The sequence below is a fragment of the Coffea arabica genome, chromosome 1e, assembly GCF_036785885.1.
Source record: "Coffea arabica cultivar ET-39 chromosome 1e, Coffea Arabica ET-39 HiFi, whole genome shotgun sequence".
NCBI lineage: Eukaryota > Viridiplantae > Streptophyta > Magnoliopsida > Gentianales > Rubiaceae > Coffea > Coffea arabica.
The window spans coordinates 31,034,420-31,058,824 of record NC_092311.1 but is presented as its reverse complement, the minus strand read 5'-3'; the positions used below and the strand labels follow the sequence as shown (position 1 = coordinate 31,058,824).

Below are 24,405 nucleotides of genomic sequence, written 5' to 3'. Positions count from 1 at the left end.
TTATAATCCATTTCTTAAATTGCATATTTTTTTTATGAAGAAAGTTTATCCTTTTGCAAAAAAAAAAAAAAAAAAATTTACACATCCACGGGATACCTTCATATTTTTAGTAACAAACTCGTGTTTAAAATCCAAAAATACGTATTTATAGAATCATTTTTTCATGCTCGAAAGAAAATTTGGGACTACTGTAAAAGTTTAAAACTATAATCCATTTCTTAAAGGGTAAAATACAAGGAACCCCCTTGTGGTTTTCCGAAAAGACACCTTACCCCCCTATTGTTTAAAAACCTCCACATAAACACCCTAACTTTCATAACTAAAGTGGAAATTACCTTTTGAACCGGCTGAGTTACCGGCAGCAGGTCAAATACCCTCATCTAACCCGTGGCCTGCTAAATTAGTGGGAATTGACAATCCAATGCATATCCAGAAACGTAAGCTTGAAAGCTTTGCCTTGGAACTTTGAATCAAATGCCAATGCAAGCATCAAAACTCTGCAGTCCACTGGCATGATAATGATGATGAATATATTGTGGCAATCAAACAAGGTATCATCGGGTGTCAGATACACTATCATCAAGGAACGGAAATGGTCCCATACATGATAATGATTAACCATAGTCTCGATTGCGGACATAGTTGATAGTACATATGCAAATAAATCATTGCAAAAGGAGACATCAAGAAATGGGAGAGAGAGGAGTTGGAATCGGAATGAACTGCTGCTGCTGCTGATCCCTTCGGACTGCATCAAGTAGACATGGTCAAGAGCTTCTTCAACTTCAGCAATCAAGCGCTTCTTCAACTTCAGCAATCAAGCGCTTGGTTTTTGTTGCACAATCAAGGGGTAATTCGTTTAGGAATTCTTACCATCATTTCTTCATGGAAACGAATAAGTTTCTGGGCAATCTCCTCAGCTATAGCTTCAATCTCGAGGCAGAAGGCCATATTCTTCTCCTCATCTGTAGCGGCATGACCACTCCCCTTATGAGTGGATTCCTAAATTTTTTCCAAAAATCCCCAATCAATAATTGAGTGGGCACTCAATTCTGTGTTTACTACTACTACTACTACTGAAGAAAATTGCTGAAGAAAATTGATCCCTTGTTCTCTGAGATCCGATTCAGCAAATTGCTGAAGAAAATTGCTGAAGAAAATTGATCACCTTATTCTCTGAGATCCGATTTTAGAGTATCAAAATTGCTGAAGAAAATTGATATACGCCTTAGACATTCAGAAGACAGGCAACTCAATCATGGGGTTGTCAGATCTGAACAAGATTCAGCAATGGCCATTGTTTTCTTTTGGAGATCTTGTTTGTTGTCACCTATGAGTTTGTCTACCATTTTGCCATCTCTGAGGAAGAGAATCGTAGGAGTGGCTTTGATTTCCCACGAATTGCTGAGCTCCTGTTCCAAACTATATCAAATTTTACAGTATTAGTTTTTGATGGACGATATCCAGTGTATCAGATAAAATGAAAGAAAACTAATGGCAAAAAAGTTATAATTTATGGGAGAAGCGGCTTTTTCTTTCCCTAAGAATGAAACTCAAGATCTTTTCAAAGGAATTTCGCATACCCATCGTCACTAGGTTGCACGGCCGGTTACAGGTCAATTTCCGCTTTAGTTATGAAGTTTAAGTGTTTATGTGGGGGTTTCTAAACGATAGGGGGGTAAGATGTCTTTTCGCGAAACGACAAGGGGGTTCCTTGTATTTTACCCTTTCTTAAATTGCATATTTTTTTTTATGAAGAAAGTTTATCCTTTTGCAAAAAAAAAGAAAAAATGTTTACATGGCCACGGGATTCCTTCATATTTTTTTTTAATTTTTTTTCCAAAACAGGAGGACCCTCTTGTTTATATTGACAGTATACATTTTCACATTTTAATGCATATTATTTAATCCAAATTTGAATTCTAATATCAACTTTTGTATATATGACATGTATCCAAAAATGATAGTGAGTGTGTTTGGATTGGAATGATTTGAAAAAAATAATTTGCTTCACAAATTCCAATCACATTTTTATCTCACATATATCACATCATAAAATATGCTACAGTAATTATCTCAAATAAATCATCCAAATAAACTCCTATCCAAATAAACTCAGTGTATACTGTATATTCTGAAACTCTTGGTTGAAATGTAAGATAATTAAAGAATATTTCGTAAAGCTACATATGCAAAACAGTGGAAATGTAAGATGTTGCTTTCAACGCGAATCAAACACAAAGATGCCAAGTTTCATCGTTCTATTGCAGCAAGAAAAGTTTGCTTGCATGATATTGCACTATTAATGCCTTACACGAAGAGAACTAAAGAGGATAATAATGGATATGCCATATTATATCTAAAAGTTGAAGCACTCAAAACTGGTCCAACTTCCACCGTACATACACCTAAACCCTAAGAAAGCAAATCGAATGTTCCAATTTCTAGGTTTCAATTTTTATAGCAAGCCTAATTAAGAATATAAACAAAAATTAAAACTCTGAATGAAGAAAATACGAATAAAAGTATCTAAAGCTAAAGGTTGGGTAGTACATTACTTTTCTGAAATTTCTTATCAAGAATTAGTTCAAACATGTTCAATAATTCTTTTCTCGTTATACATAATAGTGATTAAGGCACACTCAGATGTGTGTATAACTAATTAGAATAAAAATATTTGTAATAATAATTCTCTTATAAAAGTGAAGTATTATAGGGGAAACAAGTGCATGGGCTTAATTTCGGTGATGTTAATAAAGAAAAATTGAAGAAATGTGTGTCAACTATAGTAGATAAACATGGAGAAATTGAACGTAAAAATACGGGAAGATTCGAAGTTATAGTAAAATTGTTGTTTTATTATTTTGTTAGAGAATAAATCCATTTTATCCTTTATAATAAAGGCAAAAAAAATAAAAAGAAGAAGAAAGAACTAACAATACAACACCGTAAAGGACATCAAGCTTTATATATGGCACATATATGCTTCCTAAAAAATGCCACTGGAGGGAGAGGGGAAAGAATTCTAGCGTCTGAACTCTTGAACAAGAGGGCAAGCCCAAACAAATTCCTCTGAAATGCCATTGAAATTGTCGAAATTTACAGCATAACCAGTCTATCTGCCTATGAAAAAGCCACAGAAGTTGCTCAAAATTACCTGATAACCGGTCCATGAGCACTGTAGCAACTCCAACTGGCGCTTTTAATTAAGAATATAAACAAAAATTAAAACTCTGAATGAAGAAAATACGAATAAAAGTATCTAAAGCTAAAGGTTGGGTAGTACATTACTTTTCTGAAATTTCTTATCAAGAATTAGTTCAAACATGTTCAATAATTCTTTTCTCGTTATACATAATAGTGATTAAGGCACACTCAGATGTGTGTATAACTAATTAGAATAAAAATATTTGTAATAATAATTCTCTTATAAAAGTGAAGTATTATAGGGGAAACAAGTGCATGGGCTTAATTTCGGTGATGTTAATAAAGAAAAATTGAAGAAATGTGTGTCAACTATAGTAGATAAACATGGAGAAATTGAACGTAAAAATACGGGAAGATTCAAAGTTATAGTAAAATTGTTGTTTTATTATTTTGTTAGAGAATAAATCCATTTTATCCTTTATAATAAAGGCAAAAAAAATAAAAAGAAGAAGAAAGAACTAACAATACAACACCGTAAAGGACATCAAGCTTTATATATGGCACATATATGCTTCCTAAAAAATGCCACTGGAGGGAGAGGGGAAAGAATTCTAGCGTCTGAACTCTTGAACAAGAGGGCAAGCCCAAACAAATTCCTATGAAATGCCATTGAAATTGTCGAAATTTACAGCATAACCAGTCTATCTGCCTATGAAAAAGCCACAGAAGTTGCTCAAAATTACCTGATAACCGGTCCATGAGCACTGTAGCAACTCCAACTGGCGCTTTTAGTATCGTAAGGATAAGCTAAGTGGAAGATTTGGTGAAAAGCCCCGTTGTAGTCGAACTTAGGGCCGCTTAAAATCTAGTAATCCCTTGTATTGTTTTTTAAACTTTCCCTAGCGTGTTGCTTGATTTTTTCATTAACATTACTAAATCTCTTTTTTTTTCTGTATTTCTTAATAGTATTTTTTTTTATTGAAGAGTGCTCTATCATTCATTTTGGAGAATAACTCTAGATGATTTCAATATTGGATAAAGCGAAAACAATAGCTGCTTCTATTATCTGGAATATCCAATTTCATGATTTACTTGGTAGTGGTTTGAACCCAAGAGAAAAAAAAAAGAAATTTATCATAAATGGCAAAAAAAATTAGGTTTACATGTTTAGTAAATTCTTAAGTACAAATAGATTGACGGTGGAAGGAGATTTGTTCTGCGAGCACCAGACACTATTTCTCCTTTAAGCTGGGCATATATTTTATACTCCAATTTTGTATCTGTAAGTTAATGTTTCTGAGACAGGAACATATTATGTAGGTTAGCTCTACATATCCAACCTTGTTCAATCAAGTTTCTTTTTTTCTTTTTCTTTTTTTGACCAAATGCAAGATTATTTTTAGGTGCTAAGTTACCACCATATTATCCAGTCTTCTTATACCGATAACTTATTTGAAAAGAGCCAATAACGATTAGCAATTTGATTGAATCAGTAAAACCATACAAGCAATTTGGGGTCAGCTAAGAGCAAATCTGACTAGAGAATTCTGGTTTAAGCAAAGGGAGCCCTACAAGAGAATTCTGGTTTAAGCAGAAGCATCATATAGGGTTATTGATTCAAAGGGTATGCCAGCATACCCTGGTGTGCAATTAGCGTAAATGCTGCAACAGTTATGATGCAAATATATCCTCCATTTACACTTGAAGTTCACCTGTACTGAACGACTTTAAAAACATAATATGCTTAAACAATAAATACAAACATGAAAATTCCTAAAAAGATTGGCCATCTTTCAATTTGTATTCATCGTCGTATATCATGTATTAGTCATATGCCACTTAAAGTACGATTTTGCTTACATTTGCACTTCTTCTCAATAGGGGACGAAAAAAAAAAAAGCCAGCCTACGTTTAACGAGAGAGAGAGAGAGAGAAAGAGAGCAATAAAATCAAGAAGGAAAACTTGAATAATCCACCTCAATTTCGGAATGCAACTACCTTTTCCTTCTTTAGTTTCAGCATACCTGTCCAATGCTGTGTGACGATATACTACATTAATATGAAAACCACGCAGCCTAATAGAGTAAACATTGTATCCAACATGAAAACAAAAAGATAAAATGAGTAGAGAAACTAACTGGCCATAAATGAGTGAACAGTCGATCAAACTAATTATGCTAAAATTGAAACCACTTTTCAATTTAATTATATATATCTACCAGCCTACTTCTTTGCAGTGTCAACCAAATTGATCACCTCAAGAATCACTTCCCAAATAGCAGGGGAAAACAAAGGAAAATGGAAGGCACCAGACAATCATCTTGCTCCATATCAAAGACGAACGAAAGACTTATTCTTCTAACTCTTGAGCCTTCTGAACTCCTATCCAACGGGCATAATCAACCCACCTATAAAAACAATTTATGGGTTTAAGGAGATCAAATTAACAATTGACAAAGCAAAAACCCGGAACATGAGGAAAAAGGTGATTAATCTTACAGTAGTGAACCCAAAAAGGTGTTCCCTGTCCGGACGGCGAAGCAGATTGCACTCAGAAATAACTTGTGCTGGTGCAGTAAGGGCTCTAAAATTCGTTGTTCAATGACACCAGCCAATATTTGATATCTGTTGAAAGAGGACAAAAGTTCTTTGTCATACAGGGCAAAATTGCATCTTCTATTTGCTAATTCTGAAAGGCACTAACATAGGAGATGCAATCATTGAAAATCTTGTGGTCTATATTTTCTTTTAACATATTCCTTTGAGGTGATCAATACAAATTTGTTTCTTGCACTTCCATCCAAGACCACTAAAATTACATTGCTGAACTCCCCAAAGGAAAGACAAAGACAGGTGCCTCAAAGGAAACATGCTGATCAAAGTCAACATTTCCTATCCATTAAGTTCTAAGTCAATGCTATGTGCGAAAAGGTGCCTCCAAAATGAAGTTTACTTTTGCCAACTTTGTGAACCAACATATGCAGATTCCACAATGTGTTAAAAATGTAAAATCCATGAACAAGATTAGAAATGCAACAGGGATGTGCAAGGAATTAAAAGCCACTAACATTAGAAGGTACATAAATCCTATGAAAAATTCAAGATTAGAGAATGCAAAGGAGTAAGCTCCCACAATGGATTTTCAAGTACCGGCAGCAAGTCTATGACATCATGTATACAACCATACAAGCATATGTACATGACTGACACATTACCTTGACCTGCGCTATTTTGAAAAAGCCACTGAACCACTATGCCTCATTTCAAAAGGCCTTAGGCTCTCTCTTCAAATATGACACACGATACAATCACAAAGTACAGTGGAAGGAAAAATTAGTTTCCAAGGCTTACTTTCTTGTTTAGAGCGCCTTAGTTTATTGTTCTTTAGGCTAAGTTTTCACGAGTTCATCTTCAGAACTCTAGAGTACTGTCCATCAGTTATTGTAGGATTTCTTTTCCAGTCAGTAAGGATTATGGTACAATTCAGTTCACTTTATTGTTTAATTTCTTGGATGCAAAGAGTTTCCTGCAACAAGATACTACTCCCATGATTGATTATTGCTGGTATGTGATTTACTCAAATTGCTGCCTATCAATTTTTTCCAATAAAACTTCAGGGTTTTGTAACCTAATCCACATTTTGTATCCTAAAAGCCAAAGCTTTACTAATGAGTAAAATGAACAATTTGCCTTTTGTGCTTCTGCCTGCAAGATAGAACCAAACTAAAAAAGGGGAAACAGCTTGTTAATGGAACATAATTTACATACCGAAGATTGCTAGAAACTGCCATATAGACACCATAGCCCACACTGGTAGATAATACTGGCACATTCTCAGTCTCATCCACAGAGGATACAGCCTTCTTTGCATTTATCAAGGCATTGGTAATAACTGTACCAACCTGAAGAGCATGAAGCACGTTATTTGCCCTGAAATCTAAAATTCAGAACATAATTGCCCCAATATCTAATTGGTCCAGCTAAAAGATAATCAGTAAACTAGATACAGAATAGTTACATACATACATACATACATACATACATACATACATATATATATATAGAGAGAGAGAGAGAGAGAGGAAATAGTACAGATGATCCTCATTCATCATTGGTAGAAACTTTTTGATAAGCAACCAGACAATTACAAGTTGAATATCAAGTTCACTTATAAGCTAAATGTGAGACTGGCATGGTGATAGCACAAGAACCACAACATAATTCAATCAAGCACGTCAAAGGGTAACTAAAAAATATGGAACTTGACTGTCAATTTAGTCTTCCAAGCATTCACCAAAGTGCAACGCTAGACCTGCAAAAATTTTAGCAACCCTAAGACATCTTTTAATCCCCCCCCCCCCACCACAAAGGCACTTAAGCAGCTACCATACAGAATGATACTGAGGTCAGAAAACGAGGGAGCATGTCATTACAAGATTTCTAGCAAGCTTGTACCTGAATGCATGTATAGGAAAGATATAACCAACAGAATCAAAAAGTTGGCCATTTTTGTCTAATTTTGCACAAAGATTTGATCTAATGTCTCTTAATTTCTCATTCAATCAGAATTTACATCACTCAAATGTCTCTTAATGTCTCTTAAGTATGATATGCTGTTCTGGAACAAACACAACTTGCTGAATGAAGAAGCCCAAAATTGAAGATACACATCTCTCAGCGATTTTAAGTCCTTTGCATGTAATCTACTACATCAATAAGATGAGGCAAAAGGCCGCTATCAGGACTGATCCTTATTGGAGATATAATGCATTTCTAGAATTCATCAGCGCCTGGGTTGTTTCGCATATTATTAACCTTAGCAATTCAACTACACTTCAAGAAAGACACTGCTTCAAGTCCCAGAGGTAAAGAGTCAGTTGCTAGATCATCATAATAGTAATCTCATGGAGTACACACTTTATGTACTTAGCAATTTTTCCATGCCTAACCATAATATCTAGTAGAAATTCAAAAATTGCATAGCTATCAAGATGAAGAACATCCAACTAGGTTGAGTTGCTAAACATCAAAGCAGTTGCATGCTGAATAGAACAAAAAAGAAACATATGTAACCCCAAGGACAATCATCTGACTAAATCTCCCACCATACAGTACTATGATCAATGCCAATAAATTGTAATGTGGAACTTTTTGGTAAAGGACAAAAAGCAAGTTAAAGAAAAACCACTAATTGAAAGGAGTAGAACAGAATAATACCAGAGATGATGTGGTGCCAACTGCAAATAGTTTTGCCCCGTTGCGCTGAAAAAGAGATTTGCGCAGCATTAGGCCAAATGTGAAGCTTTTATTATGATAGATATAGCTCAAGGATGCAGAAATGTCTCATACCACTATTGCACCAAATCTCTGTAGCAAGGAATATGATGTTCCACCCAGAGCTATCTGCACACAATGTTGAACAACTGATACCACCACCTGTTTATCTATTTTACAGCTGAAGTTTATTTTAAAGTGTGAAACTAGTTAATTTTGACCTGAAATGCATTATCTGGGCAGCCATAAAAGAATTTAGCTATACGGCCTGCATTAGCACTAATTGGTGCTCGAAGAGAAACAGTCGGAGCAGGAAGGTAGACGAGCATGAAATCTGCAATTACTGCCATCACCTAGGAGAAATAAAAATTTTAAAATGTTTCAAGATCACATTTGTACATGTATTACAAGAAGGCAGCAAATACTTAGTACTGCAACCACGGTACTACAAAGTGTAGAAAAGTTAACCAAAATTTTCTGAAGGATCAGTTCATCAATCTGGATTGCATCAACATCTCAGATGAAACCAAGAATGTGTAGTACCAGATATCATTATTTGTTAACTTGGATAATTGTGTTTCTCCATTACAACCAAGAATTACAATGTTGCTTATGGTGACAAGCTTATAAATCTGATCTAAGCAGGGATCAACTGATAAGGCCAATTGTTTTGTGAAATAACTTAACCCTTAGTTCCGAAGTTTGAATCAGAAAACTCTTCAAGCTACAGCCGACTCAAAGTCAGAAGATTTAAAAAAACAGCATATAGTAAAGTCATATGTGGAAAGATTGCCTCACTTCGGATTGTTTTCTGCAACCCGGGAACATGAAGTTGAAATCCATACGTAAACCAGCAAACTAGTCACTCTCAAAGCAAAAGGACAAGGTTGCAGAAAATGCAGTTGAAGATAATCAGAGAACAGTTACATACCACATCTGCAAAGACAATTTCCAGCTCCTTAAAGAAGTTCTCCCTGCGTCGCTCATATTCAGCAGCAGTCTGGAGAAAAAAATCATGTTTGGGAAGGCTACATCAATAATAACAACATTCTGGAACCATAATAGGAGTAGAAGGGGAAACATCAGTTTATTTGACAGGCAACAGAACCTAATGTTACATCTCTTGCTTCTTTGAGCTTTAGAAGATGTGGGCGGGTTCTGGCATAATCATTAACTACACCTTCTTCTTAGCATATGTAAGAGACTAAGATGTCCCCAACGTAACAAAGGAACTTTCAGATGATAATGAAAAGCTTCACTATCAAATCCTGAAGTCTAAAGATAAAAGATGTGCAAATGCTAGCATCTCACATTATTGAAACTTAATTCCTGCTAGAGTTTACTTGCATTAATTACTTACATTCCAAATACAGTTTTTTACTTGTAATAAGTTCTTCTTAACATATGTACGTTATCGAATCAGATTTCACAAAAGAAACAAAAGGACTTGTTAGATGATAATGAACAATTCTACTACTAAAATCCCAAGTCTAAAGATAAAGCTATAAAAATGATACTATCTCACATAACAACCCCCTTTGCTTCACATATAATAAAATATTCAATTTCAATATTCATAAGCATCATTTTATCCATAATCTTTAGGTCCTGATAACATTATTACACAATTCTAATGCAGAACTTGTCTCATAATCCCATGGCCTGTGGCACACTTTTCAAAGTATCTCTGAACAGCGATATCGCCAATCATTCTGAATTACCATTCAACATTTCGAACCTGATTGTACAAACATGTCCTTGTGTTCATAAAAGGAATGGTTTCTTTTCAAAGTATCTATGAACAACGATATCGCCATCATTCTGAATTGCCATTCAACATTTCGAACCTGATTGTACAAACATGTCCTTGTGTTCATAAAAGGAATGGTTTATACTACATTGCTTAAGGATAGACTCCTCAAGGGTCTGTCTATTTAGTTGTTTCAATTAAAATGACGTTCTAGATTACTTTGAATGCAAACCGCTCATGTGTATTATTTTCCATTAACTACACCATTTCTTAATGAAAAATTAGACCATCAAAGAGGATAAACACCCAAGCATTTCCATTCCCTTTTTCCCCCTTCATTTATGTCCAATCTCAAAACGAGCCCTTGGACAGCGTAGAACCAAAGGTAAATTATAAATCTTGTAACTGTGTAACATGTAAACAATAAGAACCCCAAATGTTATAAGCTGGTACTGGAGATTAGCAACCCTTAAAAACTCAGCATAGGAGAAGCTCTTCACCATTCAGCATAGGATACTAAAAAGTTGACTTACCCCCCAACATGCACATCATTAAAATTACTTTCAGCAAAAGACCCAGAAAAAGAAAAAGAAAAAGATTCATACTTGGCTAAGACATCAAAGCAGACATTTTTCAATTCAAACTCAAAAAGTTCAAAACCTAAGCAGGGCAAAAGAAAAAAAATCATAACGACAAAAAAGTTTCCATCTTGGGAATCTTATTAAATATTCATCGTGCAAAAAAAAAAAAAAAAAACCAACAAGGCATCAGCTGTTGTCCGGCTAAAACGCGGTACAACAAGCAATGCACGAAATACACACCTTCGCATAATTAACAGACAAACAATCATCTGTCCATCAAAAAGTACAGCATACAAAGCACCAAGTACCACTTTTAAAACCTCATATATCGACTCGAAATAAAATTAATTAAAGAAAAAAACCAAGAACAGAAAATACTGAATTATTATACCTTAGTGAACATGCCAACGCCGCATTCCATGATAACCTTAGCTAAGAAGAGATCATCCGCTAAGAGCCGCTCCTTAAATCCTCCGAATTTCATCAACCAAGCGAAGAGAGGAACTTTTTCCAGCTCAAAATATTTCAAAATGATGGATCCAGGTATCCTCCCGTCTTCAATGGCCGCCTTCAAATCCTTCGGCAAGCTCTCTATCGACCTCCCCGCCTCCGCCAGAACCATCATGGCCTCCTTTTTATTATTATTACTATTCTCCCCACCACCGCCGCCGCCGTTACTGTGATCTCCTCCACCGCCTCCGCCGCTGCCGGAGCTATTATTGTTATTGTTGTCGTTATTACCGTAGCTGTTATCTAAGATTTCCGGCGCCGAATCGACGCTGTGGGTGGTGTTATAGTTTGGGGTAGAACACGTGAGCCAAAAATGGCCCCCGCGGCGGGGGGCTGCAGCGCCCGAGGAGGTGATGCTGGTGGTAAGTCGGTGTTGGTGGTGGCAGTGGACAAAGAAGGCGGAGGTGGAGAGGCGGCGGGAGGGTGAATGCAGCGAATAAGTGAGAGAGAAAGAAGAAGATGGTGGAATGACGTTGGCGGCGGCGATCGACATTGTTGTAGATCGCGCTTTCTTTCTTTCTTTCTCACTCACTTATTCCCTGATGCAATTTTCTTGTCTATGGAAGGCGTGAACTTTGAGGGAGGAGAAAAAGGGGCGAGAAGAAGGGGAATGGGGGAGGAGAAGTGTGAAAGTGAACGGGTGAGAAAGGGCGGAAGACTTTTGCTGGTGGCTGCTTTTTAACGAACTGCGTAATGCGTTAAGGGGGTCTTTTTTTTTGTTTGTGCTGGGGGGGGGGGGGGGTGCCCAGGGGGAAAGAGGGGGAGGATGCGTGGGGGTGATGGTTTTGCCGTAGGTTAAAAGTGTTGGGGAGTGGAAACCCACGTAACGAAACGGGGCGTGAGCATACACTCGTCACATTTGCTGTAATACTGCTTAGTGATCGTCTGTCTAACAGCTGCTCAAGGTGCTCGGTGAAAAAGTCTAAGGCTTCCGTCTTACGAGTGTTCGGTGACGAAGTTTAAGAGTGCGCATTCAATGATAAAATTGAAATCTATTAAGTTACGAAGTTATTAAACAGTACTGTGTGTATACTATATTAACTCTGGATTTTTTTACCGGTGATCTTAGCACATTCGTTGATACATTTAGTATTCATCTAACTTAATATATATATATATACACATATATTAGTAATTGTTATGCTCTCTTATATTTATATATATTTTATTTAATTTTGTCTACACTCCCTTGTATTTATTTATTTTTCCTAATTAATCTTATATTTTCAAAAATATAACATTTGAAATATATCTAGGGCACTCGTTAGATAGATTAATTAACTATTAAGTGATAAATGAACAGTTTATTAAAGGAATAAAACTATTTTTCTCAATACTTGCTTCCAAATTTGCAACAACACCACCACCAAGCAAACACTTCAAACTCCAATGCTAAATCTAATTATTTCTAAACATGCAACAAACCTACTAAGCAAATAGTTTGAACAGTTCAAGAATTTCAGCAACTCCAAAAATTTCAACATTTGTCTTGTAATATCATCCCAGCTTAAATGGTTTTGAAAAATCAATTCTCCCTTGACAACTAGGGGTGGGCAAAATTACCCGATAATCCGAAAATCCGTCATATCCGATCCGAAAATTAGAATATCCGATTTTTATTATTTGATTGAGCTAAAAGAGGATTGGGTACCCGCTAAGATGCGGGGCGGGTTAGGGTCACATAATTAAAAACCCGCGGGTACCTGATCCGCCCCTCATTTATATATTTTTTATTTTTATTTTTATACACATACTATAAAATAATAATTTAGAACTAAATAAGTAATTTTATTGAATAAATTGCATTACAAATATGAGAGACTATAGTTTATTTATAAGATTCATTTGTAGAGGTCATGATCTTATATTTTATAGAAAAAAAGTTTTAATTAATGTGGAACATATATATATTAAAAATTGTGCTACTTATTTCAAATTTTTATTGATTTTGAATTCTTTTAATTTTTTGCCTTTATCTTATATTCTCTTCACATGCTTGTTTCTTGGTAGGAAACCTTTTTTAGAAAAAAAATTTATTAAATCTTAGATGAATGTGTAGAATATAAAATTAAATTGGTATAAATTATTTTTTAAAAAAATTAAATGATAAATGGGGCGAGACGGGTACTCGCTGACCCGACCCTATAATCGGGTATCCGCTGATATGCTGGGCGGGTAAGGGTCAGAAACTGGCTGACTCGCAAGGTGCGGGTCGGATCAGCCAAATGGTGAATGGGACGAATACCCGACCCGCGCCCACCCCTATTGACAACCAACAACCAAACTCACATTCTAAACTACAATTCAATACCTAGCACTGTCATAAAACAAATAATAATCTAAACTACCACCACCAATAGAACAATACCCCAACCTCCACAAAAATATGTATTAACATCGTAAAGAAAATCAAATGCATTTATTAACATCCTACACAAGTTTTCAGGATAATAATCAACCCAACAATTTCCCCACTAATCCTTCCTCTTCCATGCTTCGTAGTTATCAATTGCATTATTTATTTCTTTATCATCACTACAAGCATACTCATTTCTCTTTAGTTGACAATGAAATCTGCTCCTGCAAGTAAAATAGTGTCATATTCATCACGTAAATAGAAATGGTTATGGTATGGTAGGTTATCATTAAGATAAACAGAGATGCGAATATAGTAAAAATGTAAGAGGAAAGGAAAGGCAAAGAGACAATAAGAGAAAAAAAGAAATAATCGTTGCTTACAAGAGTGAGAGAAATGGAGAAAGAAGGAATGACTATTGGTGGATAATAAAAGAGGTAGGATTTTTTTTCTTGGTTTTATTTAACCCTTGCATCATATTGTGAATTATCTATTAAATGAAGGACATTATAGTCATATTATCACACCAAGGGAGGTTAGTATAATTTATTGAACTTGAAGGGAGCCGAGTGAAATTGTCAAAAACCTTAGGAGAGGTTTGTGAAATAATCCCTTTATTAAATATGTTTAAAATTGTAAAGACCTGAATCTATTAAATTTAAATAATAATTATTAATATATATTTACAAGCAAATGAAAAAAAATGTCACCAAACTATTTCCGTTTACACATTTATGTCACTAAACTTTTTTTTGGCAAAAAATGTCATTAAGCTCCTAAATTCTACTCTTTTCTACCATTCTGTCTAATTTTGGTGTTAATTTAGACGGAAGGCTCAACAACCAAGATGGATGTCTTATTTTTTAGGGGGCAAATTGGTCTCGTCCCTTCTGGTGCAATATGAAAAGGAAGGAAAATAAAGCTACATCTATTCATATCATGCAAAACTCTTCCCAAAAGCTTTGAAGATTTGCCATGGCAAGAGGTAAAAGGTCTCCTCCGATCTGTGATGCGGCATAAGAACCATCTTGAAGACATCATGGATTGATAGGAACCTAGCACGGAGGTATGTTCAGTGTGCTCATGCTGACGTAAGTATATGAAAATTTATAAAATTGGTTGGATCTACTAGAAGATGAAATTAAAGAACTCCTTTTTTGTTGAAGATTGGAGGACATAGATACTAGGATTAGTATGGTGATGAAATATGTGAACGTGCCAAGCAAGTAATACCTAAGCTTTTGAGGAAAGCAAATAGGCTGGAAAATAATAATAAAATACAAAGACAAGAAACTCTAAAGATGCAAAACAAGATAGAAACAGTGGAGGTTGAAGTCAAAAAATTGAAGCAACAACTAGGGAAATAGAACCTGAAGAACAAAATGCACAATTGTTGTGTTGGTGATTTGGACACTTGTGAATTTTGTAATGTGGATGTAGGGGCCTAGAAAGGGGTATTTTTCTGGAAGATTGAAAATTGGTGGGTCCTAAATTGTGGCTTTGATATTGTTAGAAAAATGAGACAATGAGTAGTTTTAATCTTAATCTTATTGTAGATTGTTGTATCATCTTTTGTTTAATGTATTGTGGTTGTTGTTAAAGTAACTTTGGTTGTATAAATCTTGCAAAATGTCCAAAGTATTAGTCAAATTTCCAAATGCTTTAATGGCAGAAACAAAATAGGATACATTGAACTATGAAGCATGTCCATTGGCTACAAACAGGATAATGTGGTCCTAAACTCATACCACAACTTACCTACAAAAGGCGGTGCATCATAGTCAAATCCCCAACCAAAAGAATATCAGTCTGCATGAAACTACCAACCCCTAAATAAGTACACATAAACAACATAAGACAATAGCAAATTTGGTCATTCTGTTCCAGCCCTTTCAACTCCTCTTCCTCATGAATTTCCAGCCCATCTACTAACCTTGAAAAGAGGTTCTTTACCCAAGTACACATTGTTGGTATTAATCATAATCTTGTCCATCTTAGTTAGCTTTCTTTTTGTCTGCAACTTTCCTTTCAGGGGGTCTACATGTGACTGTCCAAATTGCCTTGATGAACTTGCATTTTGATCACCATTGGCTGACCTAACTCTTCTCACTTGTTTCCAAAGTAGATATCTGTGTTATTAAAGCATTGGACATAATAAAATCACTACCAAAAATGTGTATTAAATGACTAAATTACTTACAGGTGCATAAACTTTTCTAATTGACTATATTTTCTTAACAACAGTTGTTTTAGGTAGAAGAGTTTCAGGGAATTGTTCTTGTTGCTACTCTGATGGTCCCTTTGAGTGTGCATTAGAATGAGACTGCTCAAAAATTCCTAATTCTGCAGTAGCTTGATCTCTATTGATATTGCCACTGGCCTCTACATTATTGACCATCTCCCCATATATGCCTCATGTTGTCCTCTTTGATGCAACAGTTGATTGAGTTGATGTCTTAGTCCCTCTGACTGGTCTCCTAGTTCCTAAAGTGCATCTTTTAGCTCCTTTAGTAGGCTTAGCAGAATTTTCAGCATCTATAGTAGCAGCTGCACATTGGTTCGATCCTCCAATTTTAGCTGCCCTTGTCTCGTTACACGTGGCCCTGTTGTGCCCCAACTGACCACACTTTGTATAATGTATGATCACATGTTTTCTCAACATATGAATAGTATTCTTGCCACCATGAGTGCATGTTCTTGCCTCAATGCTATCTTTTCTCCTATCTTTCATGGGTCTACCAAGCTGTACACATGGTATAGGAGGGTTCAAAATAGGTTTATCAGCGGTTGGCCCCTAGGCCTTTCCACCGATAGGAAATATGATATTTTGATAAATTTATAAGAATAAATTCTTACTATAATGCTTATAAGTATACTTTTGTGGATCGCTACCAGTTTTGAGGATAGCAAAAATTACATGACAACAAGGCAACCTACTGATCTGCCATAAATTGCAAGTACATGTCCTCTTTTTTAAGTAAACAGTATATTGTTCCCCTCGTGGGCCCTTAGCTTGATAACCCTTTTGGCCATTAGTTATTGACCTCCACTTCCTAGAGTGGATTTCCCTTTCAGTTAGCAGTTCTTGTATTTCTAGTCCCATAGTCCCAACATATTTTTTTCATCTAAGTAGCCCTACTTGGTATCCTTTACATTACATACACCCTAATCCTCTCAACCATTCCAATTATAGGCATATCTCTTGCGTTTAGAATGTGTGAATTAAATGTTTTAGATAAATTATTGACTAATATATAGGGCTGCTGACTCGAGGCAAAATAACTAAGTTCGAGCTCGAGCTCGAGCTCGTCAAGCTTTTAAAATTTGAGCTCGAGCTCGAGCTCGACATCAATTTATGGAACTCGAGCTCGAACTCGAGCTCAAGTTTAATTAAATATAATTAATTCAAATCAAGCTCAATCGAGCTTATTCGAGCTCAATCAAGCCTAATTAAGCTCAAGTAATAAAAATTAATATTTTATATATAATTTTAAATAAAGGATATTATTGATATTTCACAATAATAAAAATTAAAATATATATTATAAAAAGCTCGATAGAGCTCGTCGAGCTCTCGAGTATCATATTTCCAAGATCGAGCTCGACTCGATAGCTCTAACGAGCAGCTCGAGCTCGAGGTCGAGCTTGGTCAACCGAGCTCAAGCTCGAGTTGCTGACCAAGTAGCTCACGACTCGAGCCGAGCTACTTGGTTCAGCTCCAACCCTACTAATATATCAGATCTTGTATGGTTGGAGAAAAAAACCTTACACTAGTGTTGAGGGGGTGCTGCCTTTTTTATCCAAGCATGTGCAAGCTAATCATATTGTCTCATTTGTTCTAGTTTTGCCTCGTACTGCTCAATAGTACTTGCTGATGTAATACTCTAGAACCTCTCTTTGAGTACCTTTCTCGAGTGTTTTTTTTCTTTAAATTCCTATACATATGCTGGACACAAAATTTGTACTCAGCATATGGCAAAAGCTCCAGCAGTGCACTGTCAAGACCCTGTTAATAAATGTAGATTATAATGTTAGTGATGGCCAGGTAATGCATAAAGTAATAAGAAACTGAGTTCAGTTGACCTTTTGTTGTTCTGATATGAAAATGATTTCCCTATCAACAACTGCTAAATCTAGATCCACAATCAACAATATCAAGAACTAATACCATTGCTCCCTTGCCTTTTTTTCGACTACTTCCCAAACTAATGGCTATCACCCATTACTGGAATATGCCCCAATAGTAATCAACAATTGATCAGGGTATTGTCTCTTTATGTAACATTCATCAAGTGCAATTATGGGTCTACAACCCTTCCTAAAGCCTTTTTTTAATGGTCCAAGACAACAATCGAATCTCATGAACTTTGGGTTACGATTAGAGTCACTTCTTAGAGAGTACACAATATCAGTGGTGGTATCAGAATGATTTTTTGTTAAACTCTTTAGCATACTCCCAAATATGAGCATATTGCTCACTTGTAGACCCTTTATCATCTTTTGGACTAGGATCCTAACTTTGTAAGCCTTACTTATTGTAATCTTACACATGTGCTACTCATTAATACTTTATATAAGTTGTTGAATTGGCACGTCCATGTTCACTCTAATTGTCTTTTCATATCTTTTACCAACTCATGAAGTGCTCATGTTCTTATTTTTCTAGGCATGACTGTAGTTATTGTGCTCATCATTCAAGTTTTTAAAAAAAAAATAATATGTCCCTAAAGTTGGTACCTTGGATGCATACACAAACTATTTGCAAGGACCTCTACATTTTGCTCTCATTCTTGTCTTGCCACTGGTATACAAATATAAAGGTCTTCCGGCCATTATTGAGTAATTTTTGATAGCTTGTTTGAATTCTTTTTTGTCCCAAACTTCTGCCCAACAGAAAACTGTAGACATCTCATATCCCTTGCTGCATTGAAGTTTGTATGTCACTGGACACATTCATCTGATGAGCTTGGATCATTGTTAAGTCCCACATACACGATATCATCCAACAGTGGATTGTGATCACCTTCAGTTTCAACTCCACCACTAGGCTCACAAGCTTGACTTTTTCTTCTTATTGATTTCTTTCTGCTATTTCTAGAGGGTCTAGCTTCTCCTGCCCCAGGTTGTGCTCTACCATTTGCATCTTTTCCTGTTCGAGTTGGCTCATCATTAACTTGACTCTCCAAGTTTTCACTATTTTCGGTTTGGGTCTCTATGTGGAGTTGAGACTCATGTTGCATCATGCTCTCATCTCTACAATACTTCGAATAAGCATCAAGGTCCTTATGATTATCAAAGCATGAATCATCACCATTGTGATTATCTTGCTACTTTTTTGCTTCACCATCACCTTCACACTAGATATTTTGTGAATGACTATCACCTCCATCAATGGTATTCTCCTTCCATCCCAGAGTAGCAATTGGCTTAGCACGAAATGTAGTGTTAAAAGCATCCTACCTATTGCCTCTTTCTCTAATAACACAAGGCCTCTTTTGTTTGGCTGGAGCTAGTGGAACATCATGCTTGATCTCTTCTATTACAACAGATGACTTCTTTTTTAGGGCTTCCTTCTCCAACTGCCTTTTTTTTCCTAAAACTCGTATATTTTTTCAAGTGTATGTGGTCACAATATACTTCTATCAACTTATACTCATACGTCCACCTACAAAGTTCTTTAATGTTTTCATTAGTTTGAAGTTCCATTAGACCATGTGTTAAATCACTTATGGGATCAATATAGTAATACAACATGCTGTTGGAGTGCCCACAGCTCTCTACCATTCTGTTTATGTCATGCACTGACATTGACTTGGCATCACAAATATCAAAATAATCAATCTCCCCTCCAATGTAACTCTTGTATTTGGCTTCTTGAATCCTACATCCGTGTTGCAGTTTAATTAAAAATAAAAAAATCTCAAGCATTGTGCTAATAGAATATGATAAAAATTAAATTGCATTCTTGAAGTTCACACAAAATTTATTTAGAATTTAAGCACAAATTCCCTTTATGCAATAGCCCTAGTCAAACAATGTGCAAAAAATTTGAATTTTTTGCACACAATTTATCAAAAAAAAACTAAGCTCTTGTAGGACCCTTTGTTACCCATTCAGATGACAAAAAAAGGATGACTATTTCTCCTATCCCTTTTATCTCCACCATAGACAAACGACAACTTTAAACCCAATAAATGCTATTCAAATACTTTAAATTGCTTCGCTTTATACTCCTAACTTCAGATACTACACATCTTCAACATACATCTAAATCAAAATTAAGTAGGTTTCTTCTTTCTTATCATACAAAAGGTATGAATTGACGATGTCGTCCCTGTTCCATTTAATCCACTGTATTGCCATCAGATAATGGTCGATTTGCTTGCTTGCTCGCTCAACTTTGTCTTTGATCTTGCATCATAAACTCCAACAATCTGGTAGTTCAATTTTGCTGGAAAAAGAAGAATTTTTTGCTATAGTTTGTAAACTTAGAAGTCAAAGAATCACCATCATTCTGTCATTGGTGAGATATGGACTTGTGCAGACAACTTTGCCCCAAAAGCTCTATGCGTACACGTCGCGTCATAGTCTTTCCATCTACCTTAACACCAAAATTAGACAAAATGGTAGAAAAGAGCAGAATTTGAGAGTTCAGTGATATTTTTTACCAAAATAAGTTTAGTAACATAAACGTGTAAACAGGAATAGTTTGGTGACATATTTTTTCATTTGCTCTATATTTACAATATGGGTTACGTGCGATATCTAAGTTTACTAACACCAATAAGAAAATTCCAGTTATGAATGATGCATTTTTTTGGTTTTGGCGGATGCGAATCTAGAAATAAAAGCTGAAATTTATTGAGCTAAAAATAAAAAATTACTATGGAAAAATATAAGGCTACAAAATTTGGGTGGGATTTTGGATAAAAATTAGGCCTTAAGGGTGTTTCCTATACCAGGTATTAAGAGATCCATTTGCTTGAGAAAAGGTATACACAAAAATAGTAGCTTTTGCTGCGAATATCAAGCAGTCATACAATGAGGGTATTGTTTTATGGAAATTAAAGTTGCAGTGTCATCAAGCCTCTCCAAAATAGGACACTGATTGAACGAGTATTAGAAAAGCGTGAGCTCTTCAATAAACGAACTTGGTGTCCAACCCATTAACATCTCGTACAAACAAATTCTCCTTAGCAACCAAAACAACAATATTGGCTGTTCAAAATGCAAGAATTCGAACTCAGTCTCTGATGTTTGGGTGGAGTATGGCATTACAAACCTAACCGAACATGAAGGTTCTGAGTCAAGCCCTAGAGTGGTTCATGCAAGGGAATTATCGAAAATCAGCTTCTCGGATGCAGAGAAATAGAGAATAAGGTCCCCATGGAATCTTGTAGCTAGTCATCATTAAAGCTTTTGGAAGAAGTTTTGGTTTCAAATATACTGATGCAAAGATCCGTGAACTATGAAACCACGAGGAAATATGGAAGTATTGGATCTTGGTTAGATTCACTAAGATGGGTGACTACTAGAATGACATTACTAATGGACCCTAGTTCATTAATATCCACTTCCTAACCATTAGAGCATGGCAACCAAATTTTTACTCGGATAAAGACAACATCTCTTTTGCTGTAATCTGAGTTTGATTACCAGGTTTACCTATCGAGTATTAAGACAATCAATTTCTGAAAAGGGTAGGGAACTTGTTAGGATCTTACTTAAGATTGATACTCTCACAACAATATTTGCCAAAGGAAGGTTTGCAAGATTGTGTGACCAAGTTAATATCAATTAGCCGTTCCTATACACAATTGAGATTGAGGATTTCATCCAAAAAATTCAATATGAGGGATTTATTTTTATTTTAGTTTGCGGAAGAGTGGATAGAGTGAAAAAGAATTGTCATCTCTATACTCCTGCCTCTAAAGTTAATCGGGGAACAGATTCGCCAATGATCCATGAGAAGGCACAGTTGGACCAACTTAAGCCATGGAAGGCAGTCTACACCTCAAAACTTGAAAATCCAACAGTAAAATGATGTCAAATTTAATTTGGGTCCAAAAAAAATGGAAAAAGGGGAAAACTCTTCAAGCTAGTCCACTACTATTTTAGAATGGAAAAGAACGAACCACGTGAGTACAGTCAAATGATACTAAAAGTTCACTGGAACTATATGGAATAGTTCCTAAGACAAAAGATGGTAGATGTAATGAGGTTTTCCTTCTTCAACAAAGAAATTCCATCTCCTGCAAACTGAGGATTCACAATTGAGGGATAAATTGGAGACTACACAATGCATAAGGTAGCAGATAATTTAGTTCAAGAGTTTGAAATGATGGATAAAATCAAAGGAAGGAAATTGCATACTAGCAGCTGCATTTTACCAACTACCCCTGATAAAAGAAAAAGAGTGGTAGAAACAAGCACCCTATCAGAATCAGCAAGGAAAATAAAAAATAACCATGATTCCTCAAGGATGACACCAACCCTACCAAAGAATAGAGAGAAATAGAATTGTGTCAAGGTACCAAACACCTTATATCAGGATCGGCAAAGAGACCCAGATCTAGGCCTGTCAATCGGGCCATTTGAATCGGACTTTTACAAACTTAAGTTCAACTCATTTAATTTGTAATACTTTTGGGTTTCAGGCTATGAGTTTCAGGTTGATAAATGTGAAATTCATACTTGGTTCACAAAATAATCAGGTTTTGAGCCTTATTTAGATTAAGTCCAATTTCACTTATTAGTCCTCAATTTTTTTAATATAATTACTATAACTATTAAGTCGTAAAACTAATTTAACATTCACAGGACTACAATATTAAAACTATACATAAAGAATTAATAGTTCTTAAAAAGTACATAAACCAAAAACTTTTCAACAATATTTATATTTATTTGTTCATAGTACATAAAAATAGTAACAAAACATGCAGTTATAAACCAATACATTTTCAAAAGTTGGAACTTCTTCATAGTCTTGTGCGTTGAATCCAATAGAAGTAAATAAATTAAAGTAAACAAATTGATTTAAGAAATGAAAAAAAATCAATGAGCAAGTTTAAGTTAAAGTAAAATAACTAATTGGATATCCAACCCAATTCAATTAAAACTTAGTTTTTTTCCTTTTCGTTTACATTTTCCTTATAATCACATGTAGATGTTTTCAAGAAAAAAGCATAAAAAATACAAAAAAAGAACCCTAAACATATTTGTATATATTTAGTATTTAGTAATAATATATTTGGATATATAATTATATATAATATCAAAATATAAATATATATAATGATATATATATTATTATATATATATATATAGGTAATTAAATGGCTGAGCCTATATTGGGTTTGAGCCTAATAAGTCTCAAACTTGACTTATATTTAATTAGAGCCTATTTTTTAGGTTTAAACTCAGTCTAGCTCACAGAAAGGTTAGGCTCATCGGGGTTCTTCTTGGCCCGAATGGACTAAACTCGAGTTGGTCTAACTCTATTGACAATCCTACCCAGATCTGATCAGTTCTCAAGATCAACTTTACCAAGAAAACCAAACACTAGCTCAAGAACTCTATAGAAACTGATCCAGAGACAGGTGGGAGTTGGTCACTTCTCACCTTATCCATCACCCTCGCCTCTTCCAAATGTGCAAAAGGACCCCAAATTTGAGGAGAGAAGATATAGACAACATTCTATGTAGTCTAAGTATATGGATAAAAAAGGAGTATTTGGACATCTCTTTCTATCTGAGGGCTCCTAACATTGAGAATCAGGATCAACAAATGATAGGGCTACCCAAACAACCAGTACATGAAGGAGTAGGAGGTTAGCAATCAATGACTAGATAAGGCCAACCACACTAAATCATCTTAGAACACAGTTGGGTTCCGGATATCAACAAATACTAAGGTGGTCCACAGAATCACTGCTACAAAGTCCTCTAACCATAAGAATCGACCGGCGATAGGAAGCATGAACCTTCATTTTTCCCCTTTCAGGTGTTATTGATGCAGACCTAAGAATTTAGATAGAGAGGGAAAAAAACAACACACATAAGGGCTTGGTACTTGGGGCCTTACCAATTTCGAAAGAAACAAGAGCAGTGAACAACCTAACAAAAGCCTTGACCTTTTGGGAGATAGGGAACTTAAGAATAAGATCAGTAATGAATTTACTAAGAATCTATCACCTAAAGAAGTTTAGTCAAATAACAATAGTTCTCTGGAATGTGAGAGGAGCAGGTAGCTCCAATTTTAGAAACCATCTGCTCGACTTCAATGATATATAAAATCCTTCCATGGTTATCATTGCAGAAACCAAAATCAGTGGACAAACTTCGGGCCATGTCAGTCTCCCTTTTGATGGCTATGAGATAGTGGATGCTGAAGGAAAGAAAGGCAAACTATCACTATTATAGAAATAGTGAGTTGTAAAGGTATCAATCCTAAGCAAATCAAACTAGGAAATTCATGCTATGGTATCCCCTAACAAACCAGACTGGATTTTACCTGCAATATATACTAACCCCTTATTTGCTAATAGAGTGGAGCTATGGAAAATCTAAAAAATCTCGTCTGCTAAGAATTTTCTTTGGTTATGTATAGAAGACTTCAATAAAAAATTATCAAATTTGGATAAATTGAGGAGAACCCCATTAATCAATAATAGACTACTTTTTTTAAAGAATGCTTAGATGCTTATAATCTCCTAGACATGGGGTTCTTAAGACCTAAATTCAATTGGGTAAACAAACATTATAATAGAAGGCTAATCTTTGAAA

The 24,405-nt window shown here is 35.4% G+C and overlaps 1 protein-coding gene and 1 long non-coding RNA gene across 2 annotated transcripts; both read right to left on the bottom strand.

The window, feature by feature from the left end:
* Positions 1-464: 464 nt before the first annotated feature.
* On the bottom strand, positions 465-1,499 carry LOC113701801 (uncharacterized). The gene is made up of 2 exons (XR_011816590.1): positions 874-1,499; positions 465-748 (listed from the first exon to the last, which is right to left on the bottom strand). It is a non-coding gene; the product is annotated as an uncharacterized lncRNA (long non-coding RNA).
* A 3,611-nt stretch (positions 1,500-5,110) lies between these two features.
* LOC113701791 (protein RETICULATA-RELATED 4, chloroplastic) lies at positions 5,111-11,950 on the bottom strand. Its single transcript, XM_027222594.2, has 8 exons — positions 11,144-11,950; positions 9,353-9,421; positions 8,643-8,774; positions 8,497-8,550; positions 8,365-8,409; positions 6,916-7,049; positions 5,647-5,772; positions 5,111-5,555 (listed from the first exon to the last, which is right to left on the bottom strand). The coding sequence occupies exons 1-8, from the start codon at positions 11,753-11,755 to the stop codon at positions 5,498-5,500; spliced, it is 1,230 nt and encodes a 409-aa protein (XP_027078395.1). The 5' UTR covers positions 11,756-11,950; the 3' UTR covers positions 5,111-5,497.
* Positions 11,951-24,405: the final 12,455 nt, after the last annotated feature.